The sequence below is a fragment of the Pithys albifrons genome, chromosome 4 (assembly GCF_047495875.1).
Source record: "Pithys albifrons albifrons isolate INPA30051 chromosome 4, PitAlb_v1, whole genome shotgun sequence".
Classification (NCBI taxonomy): domain Eukaryota; kingdom Metazoa; phylum Chordata; class Aves; order Passeriformes; family Thamnophilidae; genus Pithys; species Pithys albifrons.
This window is the reverse complement of record NC_092461.1, coordinates 97,874,297-97,892,484: the sequence shown is the minus strand read 5'-3', so window position 1 is coordinate 97,892,484 and position 18,188 is coordinate 97,874,297. Positions and strand designations below refer to the sequence as shown.

Here is an 18,188-nt window from a genome sequence, read left to right as displayed (position 1 = left end):
ACAAGGCTGTTTGAACATCACACTTGGCCTCACAATGAATCTGGCAAAATGATATTTATTGAACCTTCTTAAATAAGTTCTTGGCAATACACACACCATTCACATTATATTTGTGCCTGAGCATTACATTCTGAAAAAAAATGTTGGAGATGGGGAATATATGGACATGGAAGAATGGAGGAGGACGCGGGATCGCCGAACGGAGTTCGACGTGTGGAAGGTCCAGGAAGGCCCCGAAGAACCCGGACAATGACACTACAATACGGACTTTCCTAAATCCCCAGTTTTATCCCCAGTTTCCCCAGTTTTTACTTAAATAAAGATGTCTACTGCTCTCCCAGTTCCAGAACCTTCCCCCAGGCAGGCAGGTGCCTAGCAACAGGAGAACAGCTACCATTGGCCAGCTCCCTCTAGGGGGCGGCCCTGGCCCTGCCTGTCACCAGTCCACGCCCAAGTTCACTCCCTCCTAGTTTGCCTACCCTATGGGCTGAGGTGGATTTGCATGCTCCGCCTCAGCTCCACCCCTTTTCCAGAACCTTCCCTACCCCAAGTTATATAAACCCCTGTTTTCCCCCAATAAAGTTGGATCAGCCTAGGTCTTCGGATCAGGTCAGACCACCCTTGGCTCCTTGGTGTTTGTTCTCAGCTCGCGAGGCAAACCATACCTTGGGTCAAGGGATAGCCGCGAACGACAGCTCAGCAGGCAGTTTGCGAACCCCGTCGCTGGTCTGGTCCCTTCCCTATAGAGACCAAGGCTTGCGACAAAAAAATACCACAGTAGCATATTAATTCAGTTTGTGTCATACTTACTAACTTTACTTGCAATTATAGAGAAATTGTACTGCGCTGTGTTTTCTCTGTCCAGTAATTCATTAGTAGCAATGGTTCCTTCAGTAGCATCTATTGTAAAGTAGCTGTCCACATCATTCTTCCAATCAATGAAGTATCTGTATGTGAAAAATATTAAAGAAAGTAGATGCAAATGTGAAAAGATTGCTCATTTATCATAGCAGCAGTGTTGCCTTCCCAAGTTTTGCTATTTTTCTTTCCACAGCTATTACCACCCTTGCAGGAAGAATACAATAAAGAATGATTTGTTTATTTCTTTTATGCAGAGTTGGAATGCTCAAGGGGAAATGGGATATGATAAAAGATTTAGTACTTTTGGTGTTCAGATTATTTGAAAATTGAGGTCCCAAGCAGATGATGTACGTCTGTAAACCTGATCACTTATGCCAGCCACTTTGGAAAGCACTGGGTAGGCTTAGAGGGAAAAAGAGAAAAGGAATGTGAAATAGTGCTTGAGGTATGAATAGTGATGAAGAGTATTTCAACCATGATTTCTTTACATCCCTCTGTAGCTGCAGGAAGCTGGACATAGCCTCACTGGCTTAAGAGGTGTCCCAGTAGATGTATATAAGCTGTTGGCACAGTCTACTCTAACGTGTCTCACCTAAAGGTTATTGACAGGGTCACACTATGGGAGATGGAGAAGAATATGCTTATTCCCACATATATAGGATCAGTAAAAAGCTCTTTGCCTTTGAGAAGGATAGGCACCATTCAATGGATCTGTGAGGGTAATACCATTGGTTTTTTGGTTTTGTTTTGTTGTGTTTTGTTTTGTTTCTTTCTTAAGCCTTTATTTGTCAAGAAGTATGAACATATAACAGGTTTAAAACTAAAAATGTGTACTTGTCATTTTTCCCTAGCAAGAAATTAATAAGAAAACCAGACGTATTTGTAAACATAGCTGCTTAAAAGCAATCTGATTACTATCCCAAACCCATTTTCCTTAAATGCTAATTAATTTGAAAATCTATTTTAGCATTTGATGCTACCGTTTGTAGTAATAACAGAATAATAATTTTTTGGATGCAGTTGCCGCCAGCTACTAATTTCCTTTTCATTTTGGTCTCTTCATACCTTGGTGATGTTTCTCAAAAAACTAGGCAGGATGAAATTGAGAAAGCTGTTTGTGAGCAGTAGGCAACAAGAACAAAATGACACTCAACAACAAGTACATTTAGAAGATCATAAAGCCTAGATAACTGTTCCTATGACACCTCATTGCCTGTAAATCAGTGAGAATAAGAAAAAAAAGCTGGTATTTCCTTCTCTAATTAGAGTTATTTGTGCAATTAATATATAGGGAGTGTAATGATAAACACTGTGTTTGTTTACTGCTGTAGAAGGAAACAATAGTAGAAAGTGATATATGTCATAATCCCAAAGAAAAGATCTCTTTGGAGATCAGGAAGTCTTGAAAAGTAAAAAAGTCACAAAAAGATAGCATGCTTGTTTGGAGACCTTTTGCTTAATCAAAATCACCAAAAAAATCCTATCTGTAGATGAAATAGGTTATTTCATCAATTGACAAGCATCATTGCCAGTTCACTGCTTTAAGTGAAAAGCCTCAGAAATGGTTTGCTAAAGGCAGTATGTATCCTTTTACACAGCTGAGCAGGCACATTTTCTTGAATATGATAATATTTTCTACCCACATTTGTAATTGCAATCTCACTGTTCAAAATTTGGTTGATGTAAAAATTATGAAAAATATATAAGCCATTTATTAAAAATATCATTACCCTAAAATACTCTCTCAGAAGCCGCAAAATTACTCTTTCAGGCTTTGACTGTTTAATAGTTTATAATTTCTTCCAAAATTAAATATGCAGCAGCACACAAATAAATGAGTTCAAGGCATGATAAAGTAACTTCACTTTTATTTCCCCCTGGAAAGAATAACTTTGTCTAAGTACCCTGCACATCATAGTAGGAACCAGAGAAGAAAGTACAGGCCTTAATTCAAAGCATAGTGTAGATCACAGCCTTCTTGACCAGGAGACTGAAACTACAGAAAATATACTAAGTATCAACACTGTTGCATTTGAAGTGGAGTTGAAACCGATCTTTGCAAGATCATAATCTGATCTATCTGTAAGTATTCCACAGGTGATTAACTTCATGCACAGGCCCAGTATGACCATAAGCACCATAAGAATAAGCACCAGCAGAATCAAAGTCCACAATAAGCACTTCAAGACTAGCATTGCTCCTGCTGATACTGATGGCAGAATTCCCCCATGGAAATAGGATCTGTGGGAATTGAACAGTCTGATAAGAACAGAACTGTAGGAGCTCTGCCAGATTCATTGCCTTCACTTGTGTTAATACTGTGGAAAATATTATGTCATCACTGTTTTGTTTGTTTATTTTAACTTTGACATTGTCTTTAAAGACATCCCTTCCTCCTCTCTCCACATGCTGCACATATGTTTAAATCAGAGGTGCATGAGACAGCTATTTCAGCTTGTTTCATTCTAAGAATCTACATATTCAATTAGACTACAGAAGGAAGAGATGTAGTGGGAATTATTTGAGATTTATTACCTAAACCACATATATTTACAGGAAAAGTTGCAAACAAGCACCCATTCTTCCTACTTTTATTGTTTCGCCATGTATACAGTACACATAAAAACATATCTAGCAAAAAATCCTCTTACAGACATCTCTTCTGGACACAGTATACCCTAAAGAAAACATAGTTTCCTTTTATAGCCCAAAAACACTCTTTCACACTCTGACACTCAATGTGAGATTTTCTTGTAGCTAAGACAGCAACAGTTAAACTCTAAGAGCCAGTGGTATTGACTGAGGTCTGTCCTTACCGAGGAAAGAAAATGCTTTCAAGAATAGCAGAAATTAGAAAAAGATCTTCATCTTGAAAAATCAGTAACTTTCCAGAGATAAACCCAGGTATCTGGGACATAAATCCTGACGTTTCTTGTTAGCTTGTAATACAAAGAAGAACACTGTTGAAACACTGGTATTAGGACAGCTGTCTAGATCTTCCAGTCATGGTCTAGCAGTTTGAAGCAACTGAAGTTGGTTTATTTGACTGCTCAGAGTGCCTCTAAGATAGATCACAGATAACTGCATTAATCCTAAGAGGCATTTCCCTCCTTGAAAAGTTAGGAAGAACTTACTTGTTGGCATAAGACACAGCAGTGTTATTTTTCCAGAAGCCCCTGAACAGGCTAGCCTGGCAGGTCTGAATACCAGACATTGATATAGTTCATATTCACTGACAGGGAAGAAGCTTCGAATTATGTGTCTCCCTGAATATTCTTCCTAGCAGAGATCTGTATTCCAGATTATGTTACTGAAGACAAGGGGAGTGTGGAATGATGTATCTTTGTTATGTTTTCCAAATTTTTTCAAAAATAGCTGCATTGGTACATCAGGTAGGATAGAAGAGACAGAACAGAAATATTTGGTTTATAAAATAGAAAGGTTCAAGCCTATGAGGCTTACCCAGAACATTCACAAAAACACACACCATTTTCTTAGGAGCTCCAAGATTTATCAGCATTTACCTTGGCTAAACAGTGAGGCTGTGTGTCCTTCATGGGGTCTCACAGAGCACTCCCATGAAGCAGGACTCATATAATTTTGAAGACCAGAGAACAGTGAGGAATACTTGTGTTGACTCCAGCTGCAGCACAGAAGATAGTAGAGTGCTTGATGACTGCTATTGAATACATGAGTGACAGCAGGTCATCCTTGTGAGAATGACAGGAACTCTCAGCCATCAAGCAGACAACTGCTCTTGTTTCAGAGTGTTGTACCATGAGTAAAAGAACTGGACAGCTGTCCTGCTGCTTTTATAGGAACATGCATGACAACATGCTCGGAAGGGATGGGAGGTGGCAGGATGCTAAGGAGGCTGTGAAGCTTAGAAATTGGGTTGCATTTTTTTGGTCTTAAAAATGTGGAGGGGAAGATTTCCCCTGAGTAGCACAGGAAACACTTTCTTGGCAACAGTGGTAGTCCATTCTCACTAAAAGTTTATAAACCTTTCCAGATTCTTTCTTTGTGTTTCTGTCTTAATAACAGCAACAGTGACACAATACAAGAGAGGAATCATATAATAGCATGTAACAACATACACTATATTACCACCTTAGGGTTTTTTGGTTTTGTTTTTTTATTTGTTGGTTGGAGGGTTTTTTGTTGGTTTTTGGGGGTTTTTTGGTTTTTTTAATGCTTAAACAGAACACAGAGTATGCATCTGTGTGCCTATGTTTTGGCCTATAGTGAGGATTTAACCAGCCATTTCCAGCACTCTCAGGTCTTCATCTGAAGAGGATGTCATCAACCTAGAGAAAATAAAACTCTAAGGGAATCAAGTGACAACCAGAAGTTGCACAAAGTTGACATGGTGAGAGCTGAGTCATATCAAGGTCCAAGTGCTCTCTTGTGCACACTTAGTCAAGAGGTACCCCAGTGTATTTATCCTTACTTAAATATCTGTGTAGCTGGCAGCTACATCCATCCATGTCTCAGACAAGTTGCTTTGCCACAACTTTAGACTGAAAGGCATCAAAGACTAAAAAAATGGGCAGACTCACAATACATTGCCCATATACACTCATGCCTCGCAAAAAGTAAGAACACAAGCATACCAAAAATCATCTGAAGGAGTAAAGCACATTATTCAATTGGAATTGACATAAAAATGGAAAGTCATAATACAATTCAGTGAGCAGTAACATGTTTAACATTTAATTACTGGCTTTAACTATTGTTTCATTGTAACCTAAATAGGGACAAGTAGTTGCAATCAGCTTCCTGAAAGAAGAAAGGGGGAAAAAAAATAAAGGGGGACATTCCTTCAATTTACATATATATATATCAATATTTGATATAGAATTATCCCACATCATCTGTTCTACACCAGGATAAATCTTCTTGTCTGTATTTCAATTGCTTTGTGAAATTGTGCCTTAAGCAGACCCAAATGGTGAATCTAAGAAAACAAAAATTTCTTGTGCACACTCTGAATGGTTTGGCTGTCAACCCAAGTTTGCAAAACATCTTATTACTTCAACTAAAGCTTGCCAAACCCAAACACTAGAATGAAGCATTGATGCAATAGGATAAAAAGAAGTATAATTTCTAAGAGAAATTAAGTTCTCAACTATGTTTTCCCATGCAAACGTTTTTCCAACTTCAAATATTTACTTAATACCTTTCCCTGTAACTGAACCAAATTGGAAAGAGGAAAAATCTTTCCTTTCTGTAGTTTCTAGAATGGCTGGGCTCTTTTAAAGTTTAATTTAGTTTCTATTGTATCACCAGTCCCTTCTGATCTTCCCCAAGAACTTAATCCTGGCCCAGCCACTGTGGAAAGCCTCTAAGACTGGTCAGAATTGGGAGGAGGAGGTGCCTGCAGCCCTCAGAAAGTGCTTCTGTCACCCTGAAGGCACCTGAGGTAGTGGTTGTGATGCAGGTCTCAACTTCAGTGACTTAGTCAACTGAGGAAAAAGCAACTTTCACAATCCAGGCTGAATGATTGCTGTATTTTGATGTTTGAAATTGGCTTAATGTAACCCACTTGAGAGGTTTCAGATTCACTCCTTTGAGACAATGGCTACTGAAAATAGGTCTGTTACTAAGGAGACAATAAGAAATATGTATTAAATGTAATATTTGCAAATTAGCTACTCTGGACTATGAACCTTAAATGATAAAGGGAATGAAAGGATTTACAGAAAAACAGACTCTTCTGCTTTGAGGGAGAAAGATCATGAGAAGTAATGGGAGCAATAACCATAAAGCAAAGTGAAGCTGATCATTAAAAGATAAATATCCTCATCATTTTTCTTCTGTAAGTGAAGGCTATATCTTGTGTCATGTAAAAAATCAGATCTATTGGTCAAGGGCCTCCAAGACAGCTAAGAGACTGACTTCAGAAGATATAGACTTAAGCTATTCCTCTTTTTCTTACTGAATTACTTAGGGTCTCATTGCAAGGAGTATCCTTGAGTTAAAAAAGGCAGTGAGAATATAAACTCAGCAGAACCAAAATTAGGTGTTTGAAGGTTAATGGCTTCTGACTGTTGTGCCTTCACGCTCAATACACATTTCCTCAAAAATTCCTATTGCTCTTTTTAGTTTGAGAGCAGAGGAATAAGCTGGTTGATAGAGCTGCTTTATAAAAATACCTCACATTTTCTCAACTCATGCTTTGCTGATGTAAAGGACACGTCTTTCCTCTGGTACTGAGTGACTTATAACATTGACTTTTTTAAGAAAAATGTTGCAAAGAAAGGTAAAGGATGAAATAACAAATTTCTGTAATGTGATAGATAACTATTTGTGTATGTGATCATAATTTGTTTAAACTACATTCACTTTAAGTTTTACCTAAATATTGAACTTTAGGCAAATGAAATTCAGAGTCCATGCCAACTTGGGATAGTTAAATAACACCTATCATATCAGAAAAAATAATTGGCAATCTAAAACCATTACAAACATAAATGAAATCTAACAGGATTCAATTTGGGATTGGGATCAGTTAAAATCTTTGTAATTGCAATATATATATATATATATTTCAATAGGTGAAAGAAACATTAAAACAGGAGCGACAAAAGGGGTGAGGAACTGCAAGAATACAAATGAGATTTTAGGTGCAATTTGACTACTTGAAGGCAAAAGATATTTTCATTAGTAAAATAATCATGTGTTGTGTCTTGAAATTATTAGATCTCTGCATATAACTGGATGTCATGAATATGACACCTCTACAACAGAATTTTGTCCTGGGCCTCCTGTCACTAGGTTAAAAAAAAAAAAAAAAAGAGGAATTTTACAGAAAAGCAAGAAAAACTGCTTTTGGCCTAGGAATTCTGAGTTATTAGGAAAGATTCAAAGAACTAATATACATTTAGCTTGGATATGAAAAAAGGGAAACATGATAATGACCTTCAAATAACTGAAGAGCTTAAATACTGAGAAAGGAAGGGTAGAATTTTTTCCACACAGACAACTGAAAGAGCAAAACTCAGAAGGGAAAATTTATGTTATGTCACAAAATCTTTCTGTCAGTGCTGTATACTGTGCCATACACAAGAGGAATGACATGAGCTCTGTCACTTGGTACTAGAAAGCCAAGATGGGTAATGCAACAGAAACTGTGCAGTAAAGGAAATTTCTAGAAGCATGGAATAATCCTATAATCCTGTAATGCTAAACTAACTTTCTTTCTTTCTTTCTTTCTTTCTTTCTTTCTTTCTTTCTTTCTTTCTTTCTTTCTTTCTTTCTTTCTTTCTTTCTTTCTTTCTTTCTTTCTTTCTTTCTTTCTTTCTTTCTTTCTTTCTTTCTTTCTTTCTTTCTCTTTCTTTCTTTCTCTTTCTTTCTTTCTCTTTCTTTCTTTCTTTCTTTCTCTTTCTTTCTTTCTTTTTCTTTCTTTCTTTCTTTCTTAAAGGTTTCAGTTATTAGCAAGTAAGAAAACAGAAAAATAACTCCTACAATTAAAAAAGAAAGAAAATCTTTCTTAAAGTGAAGCCTGAAAGATATTAAAAAGCTAGAGAATGCAATGTGTTGAAAAATGTGTCCTCCAAAATCCCAGTCTGCCACTGAAATTTCCTTCCTGCAATTCTAAATCCATTCACCAAATTATCACTGTTTAAAACCCCCCAAAAATCTTATCACCATATTGTCATGCATAAATAAGTGAAACACTTATACAAGTCTTTATTTGTCTTCTCAAAGGTAAGTGTTAAACTCTTCTTTTAATTACTGGAAGTATCTTACATTCCAGTAAAGAATAAGGAGCAACTGCCATGATTTTGGCCAATCTGCAATTGAGAATTTTTGAAATGAGTCCTCGTTGAGCATGAATGCTTAAAAAAAGTCACTAACTTCAAATAAGTATGATTAAAGGTAAAAAAAAAAATATTTTCCTGTGCTAAAAGATACAGTCATCTGAGATTTCTGCTTTTATATCTAAATAAGATAGTTAAATTTCCAAAGTCTTTATCAGGGCAGCAGCACTCAAATCAGTATTAAGTTACTTTAGTTTATCGTGCCTTCTTTTGATTTGAAGATTACCCTTGACTCTGATTCTTGTTGTTTTGTATTAACTTGAAAATGTTGTCTCATGCAGTTTTACAAGAGCAGAAAGGCCAAATAATCTTTTTAATATCCTGGGTTTAATGCTCCTTGGAGCAAGTAAATGCAAAGAAACTTACTATTGTCACATAAAAACATACTCTGATATATTCATGCTAAGAGTTACTAGAAAAATCTAATGCTAATAACAGCAAAGTAACATTTGAAGTTTTATTGCAAAATTTTCCTGTCATTAACCAAAAAAATATAAAGGATGTGATGATGTACCTAAGTAGCAGATGTTGTTCTGCTAAGTTGCCTTTTCTCTTTTTGTTTATATGTCTTAAATAATTTCTCAAGCCATCTCCCTTGATGGGAGCAGAAACTTTCTGTACCTTTGCTGAATATCTTCAGAACACTGCTAAGGTGTTAGAGGTCAAACCAAAGGAAACTCTGACTGGTCTGTTTTCAGATTGTATCCTTTTGATAATCCCATGGGTACCAGCTGGATCCCAGAAGAACCCTACCCATGCAAATGTATAATAATACTATTTTTTTTTCTTTAAGGAAGGGATACTAGAAATGGAGGAAAAAATAACAAACAAGCAAATAAACAAACAAAAAAACCCAACACCTCAATGGACAAAAAAGGCAACTCTATTTGCAGTGTGAAAAAGTGCCAGTACCTCCATTCACTACTATCTAACTATTGTCATTAAATCTTAACACGACGTTTCCCAGTAAGATCCAGTCACAGAAGGGCCTCTGCTGCTGTTCCAGGTTAAGTGGTTATCTCCTATCCTCACCTCCCTTTCTGTTTCCAGTCAGTATCAGGCCTGTAGTTCTCCCAAATGTGATTTCCTCTTCAAATGAAAAGGGGCAGTTTGTAGAGATGTAGTTTAGTTTCAGATGCATTCTAACCTAACCTTTCACAAATTGGCCACGGGTCAGTTGTATTAGCAGAACTAATACAGAAAACCATCTAAAGATGCAAAGAAATGAACCTCTCAAAGTTGCATATTTAGATGCAATCAAAAATGAGCAGCCCATGGCATTGGTCTAAGTTGTTCTTAGTATCTTTACTGTCGTATGGTAACACAAAACCAAAAAGGTGAGCATAGGTAGAAAGATCTTAGTGGCATTGCTTTGTTTCAAGGTATCAAAAACTAGAGATACCTGTGTGGTGATGCTATATAAGTGCCAAAATTGTCTGCATCACACTTTCCACACCTAAAAATAAATAGACACCCACTTTTGCTGACATATTATAATATTTCTATCAGTTTTACTATGATTTTTGTTTCAGCATTTCACTCAGAACCCCAGTGTTCTTCATGATTTTGTAGAGATTTTCAAATGTACTCAGCACTGATGTAAAGTTGTAGCAATAGTCCAGGCTGAGTGTTTTTTGAAGATAGTGAGGCAATGTATCTAGATTTTTAGTGGAAGGGTAGTTTTTTATTAGTTAAAATATTTTAGCTTAAAAAGAGGAGAATTTTAGTATTCTTTTGAACAAAACCCCAAATAAGATGTTATCTTTATCCTCTTTTCCAAAAGAGTTCAGCAGTATAATTTCTCAGAACTGATATTCTGTGAGCTATACTCCAGCCTTCCCATAAGAAGTCTTGTCTATACTGGATATCAGGACAAAGGAATTGCTACACTTTGGGGAAAGGTACAAACACTACTTGTCCCTGTTCTATTCCTATCATTTTCATGCCTTTCATATAACACTTGATCTCCCACATGAAAAAACAACACAGTTTGAGTCTTCTGCATAGTACTTGACTGGGTTCACAGTCCTCTGTACATTGCTTCATCCTTCTGTGCTTTTAATCAAGAGCTTGAAGGATTAGTGATTTTAGCAGTCAGTAGCTTACCTGATCTGGAATGAATATCAGTGCAAATAAATTATACTTCTTTGGAGAAAACCTACCATTATGCCAAATTAACTGACAGGGAAGCACTGGCTGCAGACAGCCAGACTAATGATGGGTCAGAGTCAAGTGAGGAAAGCTGTTAAACTTTTCATAAGCCTTATAAATCTTACATGAGAATTTTAGTAAAACACGCTAGGTAATAATAGGAAGTAAAATGTGCTGCAGTTCAGTTATCAGCCTTTCCAAACTGCCTGTTCTGCCTGTCTACAACTTCCCATGATTTCTCCTCTCTCTGCCTTTAAAGGTTTTGTTCATTTGTTTATCAGACCCTCCAGTCAGCTGCATTGTCTGCTCTGCATTTCTCATTACCAGCTGAGTATCTCATCAAAAGCTGTTGTCATTTGGAAAATGCATTGTTTTTATTCAGTCTCAACATCATTTTTCCTGCCTCATTGAGCAGGCAGAACTGCAAGACAGGCAGAGGGAAAGCTTTGTCCTGCAGTTTAATTAAGTCTCAGTTGTTTGGACTGTGAGGAGCACATCATACTTAACCCTCTCATTCCAGGCTTAGCAGTCAATATTGCTGTGGTGGGAAAGCAGCACCACAAATTATAGACCCTGAGCACCATTTCATCCTGATTTTGAGAGGTGTACATTTACTCTCCACACTGCTGCCCATGGTCTTTCTTTGGACCTTCATCCTGCTCATAGCATGAAGAAACTGCACTCACCAAAGCACCCAGGCACCAGAAAGTGCATCTCACATTCAGTAAAGAGGAGACTAGGGCTCTTGCTTTGATGGTTTTAGGTGAGGAAAGGGCATGCTGAGATGGATGTCTGGATGTCTAGCAGTGTCTTTACAAATGCACAGAGTACAGAAAGACATAGCAAATAATTCTGAGTGGAAACCCAAACCCTTAAGAAAGCTGAGAGGGGGAAAGCAGATGCAATGGCTGCACCAGATAGTCAGCCACAGTAGAAGTTTAAATTTTATTTTGCACTTGGATGCATCTGACCTAGTAACCACAGAATAAGACAGAGATGCTTTCTGGGCCTCTGTTCCCATGCATGGCCTGGAATGCTTTGTCTTCTGATAAAATGCTAAGGCAGTAAGTGGGACAGATACTGTAGAGGAGAGCTGGCCTCCTGGCAAATATTCAATAGGAATAATCTTTGATTGTTTGCCTTTTGCATCCTGCAAATATTAGCTTTGTTCTATTTCTTTTGGATATCAAAATCTGAACAAATATATTTTTACCCATTAAAAAAGATGAAGTAAAATGCTTATGCTGAGACAATCAAAGAAAAAAAAAAACAAATAAAGTAATCATGCTGAGTCTAGAGAAAACTTTGCCACACAGTAAAAGATTTATTACTTGCTTAGGTCATCAGCTCGGACTCTCTTGGATTGTCAGCTGGATCTCCAAGAGGAAACACTGAAATCAGGAATGGGAGGCTTCATTGCTTTGCTTTGAAGCTGGTTTGTTGAAATACCAATAAGAGATTATTTAAAATAAAAGATTATTATAAAATAAAAAGATTATTTAGGACAGCTCTGGTGCTGCAGGACCGGCTGCATTTTCCTCCTTTGTTTCTCCTCCCCTATCCTCTGCATGTACCAAGGAAAGCAGAATCTGCAGAGATCACTATAAGTATGAAGTAACACTTTCAAAGGTTTTATAAATCTCATGAGGGCAGCAGGCGAAAGTTGCTGAACAAGCACCTCTTTGCTTCCATCTGCATGCTGATGGTCTGACCTGAGCAATGTCAGCTCCCATCATTTGCCTCTAAAATTGGTTCCTCTCTCCTCCTATCTGAGCTGGAATTTCTGTGCTGTGTTTCCTTTCCAATATTTTCAAATTTACTTCCTAAAATAATCTGTTACTATAAATAAGTACATTTACTATTTAAGTGAATGCTGACCACAGTCTTTCAGATTCCTGCCATTATTTGCCACACATTCTGTTCCAGCTTATTAAACATGTATGTTGCAAAATCACAGAAGGGTGGAGGTTGGCAGAAACTTCTGAAAGTCATCTGATCCAAGTCCCCTGATCAAGCAGGGACACCTACGGCCACTTTCCCCAGACTGCATCCAAATGTTTTAATATCTCTAGAGAGAGAGACTTCACCATCTCTCTGGGCAACTTGTGCCAGTGCTTGGTCACCCCCTCGGCAAAAAAAGTGTTTTCTGTTCCTGATGTTGGGAGGAAAAGTCCTGTGTTTCAGTTTGTGTCCACCACCTCTTGTTCTGTCCCTGGGCACCAATGAGAAGAGGCTGTTTTCATCCCTTTTGCACTCTCCCTTCAGGTGCTCTTCTGTGCATTATTAAGTGACTTTAAAAGCACTATTAAGACCCTTCCAAACTTTCTCTTCTCTGGGCTGAACAGTCCCAGCTCTCTGTCCTTCCTCACAGAAGAAATATTGCAGTCCCTTCATCATCTTCCTGGCCTTTTCCTGGACTCCTCCCAGTATGTCCATGTCCTTCTTGTGCTTAGAAACCCAGAACTGGACAGAATAATAGAAATGTCTAAGATCTGTTTGCATCTACAGTCAGAATGTGACTGAAATGTCCAAACAGATAGATCCCAAAAACTGCATAACTCTCAAAATTCCTGCTGTTTAAACTTCAATAATAAGCCTGAAAGCAAAGAAAAAAAAAATAAATTAACAAAAATAAAAGAAACTCTACATGCAGCCATTATTTAAACATAATAATAAGCATGAATATTATAGGACAGGAAAGTTAAGTCAATGTTTACAAACAGACCTAAAGGATAAATTCAGATTGAAAGGATTTGGAATCTGACCAGGTTGTTATGATTAAAATAATTATTCTTGTGGAAAGGGATGTAAAATCTTTTATTAAAAGTATTGGGAAGCTTAATTCTATATTAGTGAGGTGGTTTCAGGATTGACTTAGTGTACCAATATGCAGAATAGCCAACTAACACACAGCACATTAGTTTTTCTTATACATTAAGTCCTGACCTCTCATAACTCTCTTAGTGTCAAGCCATGAGAGGTTCACCAGTTGAAGTAATATGGTTGCAGCCATTAAAGCTCTGTTCTAAGCTCACAATTGCTTTCTAAAATGCCTAGGAAATCCATTGTTGGAGAAATTGGAGTAGGAATACCACTTCTTGGTCACAAATCAGGACAACTATTATTTGAGATAAAGTAAAATTATAGTGTGTGCCTTGGGAATGAGAACTGGCTTTGTAAAATCACATCACTACTGGTAAAAGTGCTTACAAGTGCTGTGAAGTAAATCAGAGCTCTTATGGCCATATTATTCCTTTTCCCTCACTTTGGCTACCTAGCTGTACTCAATTAAAAAGCTTTGCCTGACAAGTTATTCTTTGCTTTAGATCTGAATGCACAGTTCTTGATTTTCAGTATCCATTTCCCTCACAAACAGGCCATTCACTGAAAATCACTGTCCATAAACTTCTTGGATCTTCAAATCTGTTTTAGATTAATCTCCTGACTGGCGTTTTATAGAGTAATATGACTGCATATGCCTACCAAAGACCACTTTCTGTTTTTCACAAGCTGTAGTAAGTTGATGAATTACTGACTGTAAGTAAAGGTTACTGGCCTTTCCTGCTTTTAGACTTTGTTTTCAGCTGCTTTTGACTTGCTGGACTTGGGAAATAATATTTCATGCTTTAAGTGCATCCACAAGTCGATCTAGAAATATTTATGCATGTCAAATGAATCCTACCAATCTTTTATTTGGAAAGGTCTGATTTTTCTCTATTGCAGTCCTTCTAACTTGTTCCTGAAAGGACTTGCCTTTGCTCCATGTTCCTGTCAGTCCTGAGAAAACCCATACAGATCAAAAAGTCAGTCTGCATGTGTCACAAAATTATAAAGAATTTTTTTTTTAACTCAAGACTTTGGCTGTTTACATGGAGCCTGCTGCAGCATAACAGAGGGCTAATGAGTATATTTACATTGCCCATTGAAGAATCAAGTATGATCTCTTCAGCCTTAAGTATATACATTCAAGAGGAAAGTTAAAACAAATCCACCCTCATTTTATAGTGACTCTTTGTAGTAGCTCCAAGCTGGTCACTGGAATCGAGATACCAAAGACCTTGAACTGACAAAATTGATCCACTTGCCAGCTGAGCTGTGGTAGTCGTCTGCTTATGTGCATCTAACCCATTGCAAATGTGAAATAAAATGTATGAATATAAACTACTATGAAGGGATTTACCATGGTAATTTGTTATTCACATAGTAAAGCAGAAAATGACTGTGCTGTGACTCTGATAGGAAAAACCTCCTTTAGAAGGACAATTTATACACAGAAGAGAAAGCTTTTTCTTTGTGTTTAAAAAGAAGTCACCTCTCCATCCAGTCCCTTAAAACTACCCAGTTGCTGAGGAGGAAGACAGCTCTTTCAAACCAAGAGAATGGCAGAGCACTAAATGGGATCATATGGGGAAGAATTCACAGGAAGAGGGCAGTGGAGTGCAGGATGCAATTGCCTGAGGTCATGAAAACAAAGTCTAGGAGCCAGAAAGCAGAGAACAGAGGAAGAAACAGAAGGAGTCGAGAAAGAGAAGGAGGAAGTAGGAGTTCATAGGCCTGTATAAACTTCAACATTGCTGGAAGGTAGGTAGAGAAGGATACTGTTGTGTATATGGTCGATTAGCGTTCACTAAACCAAATGAGAATGGAAAGTAGAGAGAATGGTGAGGAAAGTAATTTTACCTCTTGAGATTCAGAGAAAATGCTGCATACAAACCCAGTTTCTATAGTTCCAGAAAGAAGATAAAATAACTGGGACAAAGAGAAAAAAAAATACATCAAGCCACTGAGATCACAAAAGATGCCTTGCCTCAGCAGAAGAAAGGAAGAGAGTAGAGCAAGACACCAAAGAAACTAATGAGAAATTATTTAGGAAGAAAAATACAGGAAGCAGCTGCAGGAGAAAGACAGACTGTGGAACAGGAGACTGCTATTAGACTGATAGAGCATAGGAGATATAAGAAAACAGTATGCTATTAGCAGGACTTGAAGATAGCAAGGCATCTGCACCAGAAACTGATAGGTACTGGTGCACAGATTTGAACTGGACAGCCTGGATAAATAAGAATTTGAAACAGAGGTCTTAAATATAGTGGAGGTGACAGGGACTTCATAAAAGGCAAGAGATGGATTATAGCTAAAATTGAAACAGAAACTGACAGGAGGTAACAGAGGTAAGAAGTGTGCGACAACCACGAGAGCAGCTAAAAAGGAACCAAAATTTGTGAGTCCCACCACCTTTTATCTGCACAAAACCAACTGGCAAAGCATCTTGTTCTCCTCTAGCATGATACCATACACAAAAAAAGAGCTATCACTTAATCAGTTATTAAATGAAGAGATGCTGAAACTAGATGTCCCAGATTTTCTATATATGTATGCAACTACAAGATAGATATTTTTCCACAGGACGGGACTTTTCTTTTTGAATAAAAAAGCAAATTCAAAAAATGTATGCACAAAAGAAGTCAGAATATTTACAGGTTTGAAAGGTCAAACTCTGATACATCTAACTTGAATTCATCTTATTTGTGCCTGTACATTAAGATAAGGTTGTGAACTAGTTCATAAAATAAATAAGGCTCTTCCTTTGGATGCATATGCAGAAATACAGTTTTATTCTCAAGATGCTGAGGGCAAGACTGACTAGTACACACCGCCTTTACTTTCATATCATGGTTTCATGACTGGACTTCATCAAGAAAATGCATGGTCTCCACCACTTTCCTGCTTTGAGTGGTTCTTTCAGTTCAAAAGGCAAAACTCCAGAGTCAAGCATAGACGATTTGAAGGGCGGTGTTTTGGCCCAGTATACAAAACTCATTGTAATTGGAGTCCCATCTGAGACTCACATTAGGGACAAAAATCCTTTTACACTTTGTTCCTGAAGATCATTTCCAGAGAAATATGACAACTTCAGAGATTTCAGAGCAAAGCTGTTGAACTTCTCACACACTGTTAGGCAGAGCTCACTATTCTAGGAAGTATTGCAGGTAACTCAGTGTTGCCTTCCATTTTCAATTTCTTGTTATTTAGACAGCATTTTCTACAGCCTTCATGCTGTATGGACACATATAAAGTGATTTTAGGAAGTCCTAAAACTCCTTCTACCAGAAGTATCAGGATCTTTACTAAAAACTTGCATATTTCCAAATTACATACGTTATAACACAATAAAAGACAGCTGATTTTTTTTATCTCCCAGATGTCTTTCAACTGTTTTAACTAGAGAAGTCTAAGAAGAACATGAGATCAGTGCTTATTTTTACAAGTGCTTTGGGATTTTTTAATGGCTACAAATGACATAGGACTCCACCTTAACATGTATACTGAGCATTTCTTGAAGCACTCTGGATAAAATGGGATTTAACACAGTTTTAAAATTAGCTGCACTGGGGTAATGTTCCAAAAAAGCTTTAAAGCTAGTCACCCTTGCAGGTGTTGAATATGTGTGGCCTCTTTCTCCTTGTGCTTAATTTCCTAATCATTACTGAATGTGCACTCTGTGCTCTTTTGCTTCAACATCTTTAGCAAATATCCTACAAAACAAAGCTTTTAAAATTCATGACTTGTCCAAAAACTTGATACCAGTAACAGAAAAAAACAGAAAGGTAATACAACCCTTACCATTTTCAATGTCTTCCAGCAAAATATTTTTCTCTTTCTAACAGCTAAATTCAGTCTTCATTTGTAGGTGTTATCTTCCCCTTCCTGGTGTGTCTAGAATAACAGACCTAAAGTTTTTGTCTGATAACATGGATTTAGTTGTTGGGACTAGCACTGTTTCCTTTCATGTGAGCTGTTCTAGTCTGTCTTGTTCTCTGGAGTTTTGCCTTCTGTTACATACAGTGCAGATTTCATCCCAGTTTATTGTTTGGCAGACTTGACTTTTATTTTTTTTTCTGTTATGGATATATTAATGGCCAAACCTGTCTAAGAAAACATTTCATAGAAACAGGATGAATTTGTAGAGAAACTGTTCCACTCAGTATTTTGTATAGTCCATGGCCTCAAAGAACATGACTTACTTTTCCACATTTGTTTAGAAAGCATATTTACTCAGAAGCTTCTTGGATTCCTATGAAATATGATGAAGCTGATGAAGCCATTCTTCATATTTATGGGATGATCTAAAGCTTATGGAATATTGAATACTAATAAGTAATGAACAATTGCATACAATTTCTTTTTCTGCTTGGCCTAGTTAGCATTGAGATACAAGTAGGTTTTTTTTCCAGAGCATTAGAGCATTGTCAGAGTCCCAGTAAATCAATATGAATCTTATCACTAATTTCAAAGAGCAGGAGATCAAGTTGCATGCAGAGAATCAAGTATATTATTATGAATTACTATGAT

The 18,188-nt window shown here is 37.3% G+C and overlaps 1 protein-coding gene across 1 annotated transcript in view; it reads right to left on the bottom strand.

Annotated features, from left to right (window-relative positions):
- Window positions 1-18,188, bottom strand: part of CDH12 (cadherin 12) — a 596,819-nt gene that overhangs the window by 19,054 nt on the left and 559,577 nt on the right. The window contains exon 10 of the mRNA XM_071553154.1: window positions 811-947. Within this exon, the coding sequence (XP_071409255.1) occupies window positions 811-947 (137 nt within the window). The remainder of the gene's footprint in view (window positions 1-810; window positions 948-18,188) is intronic.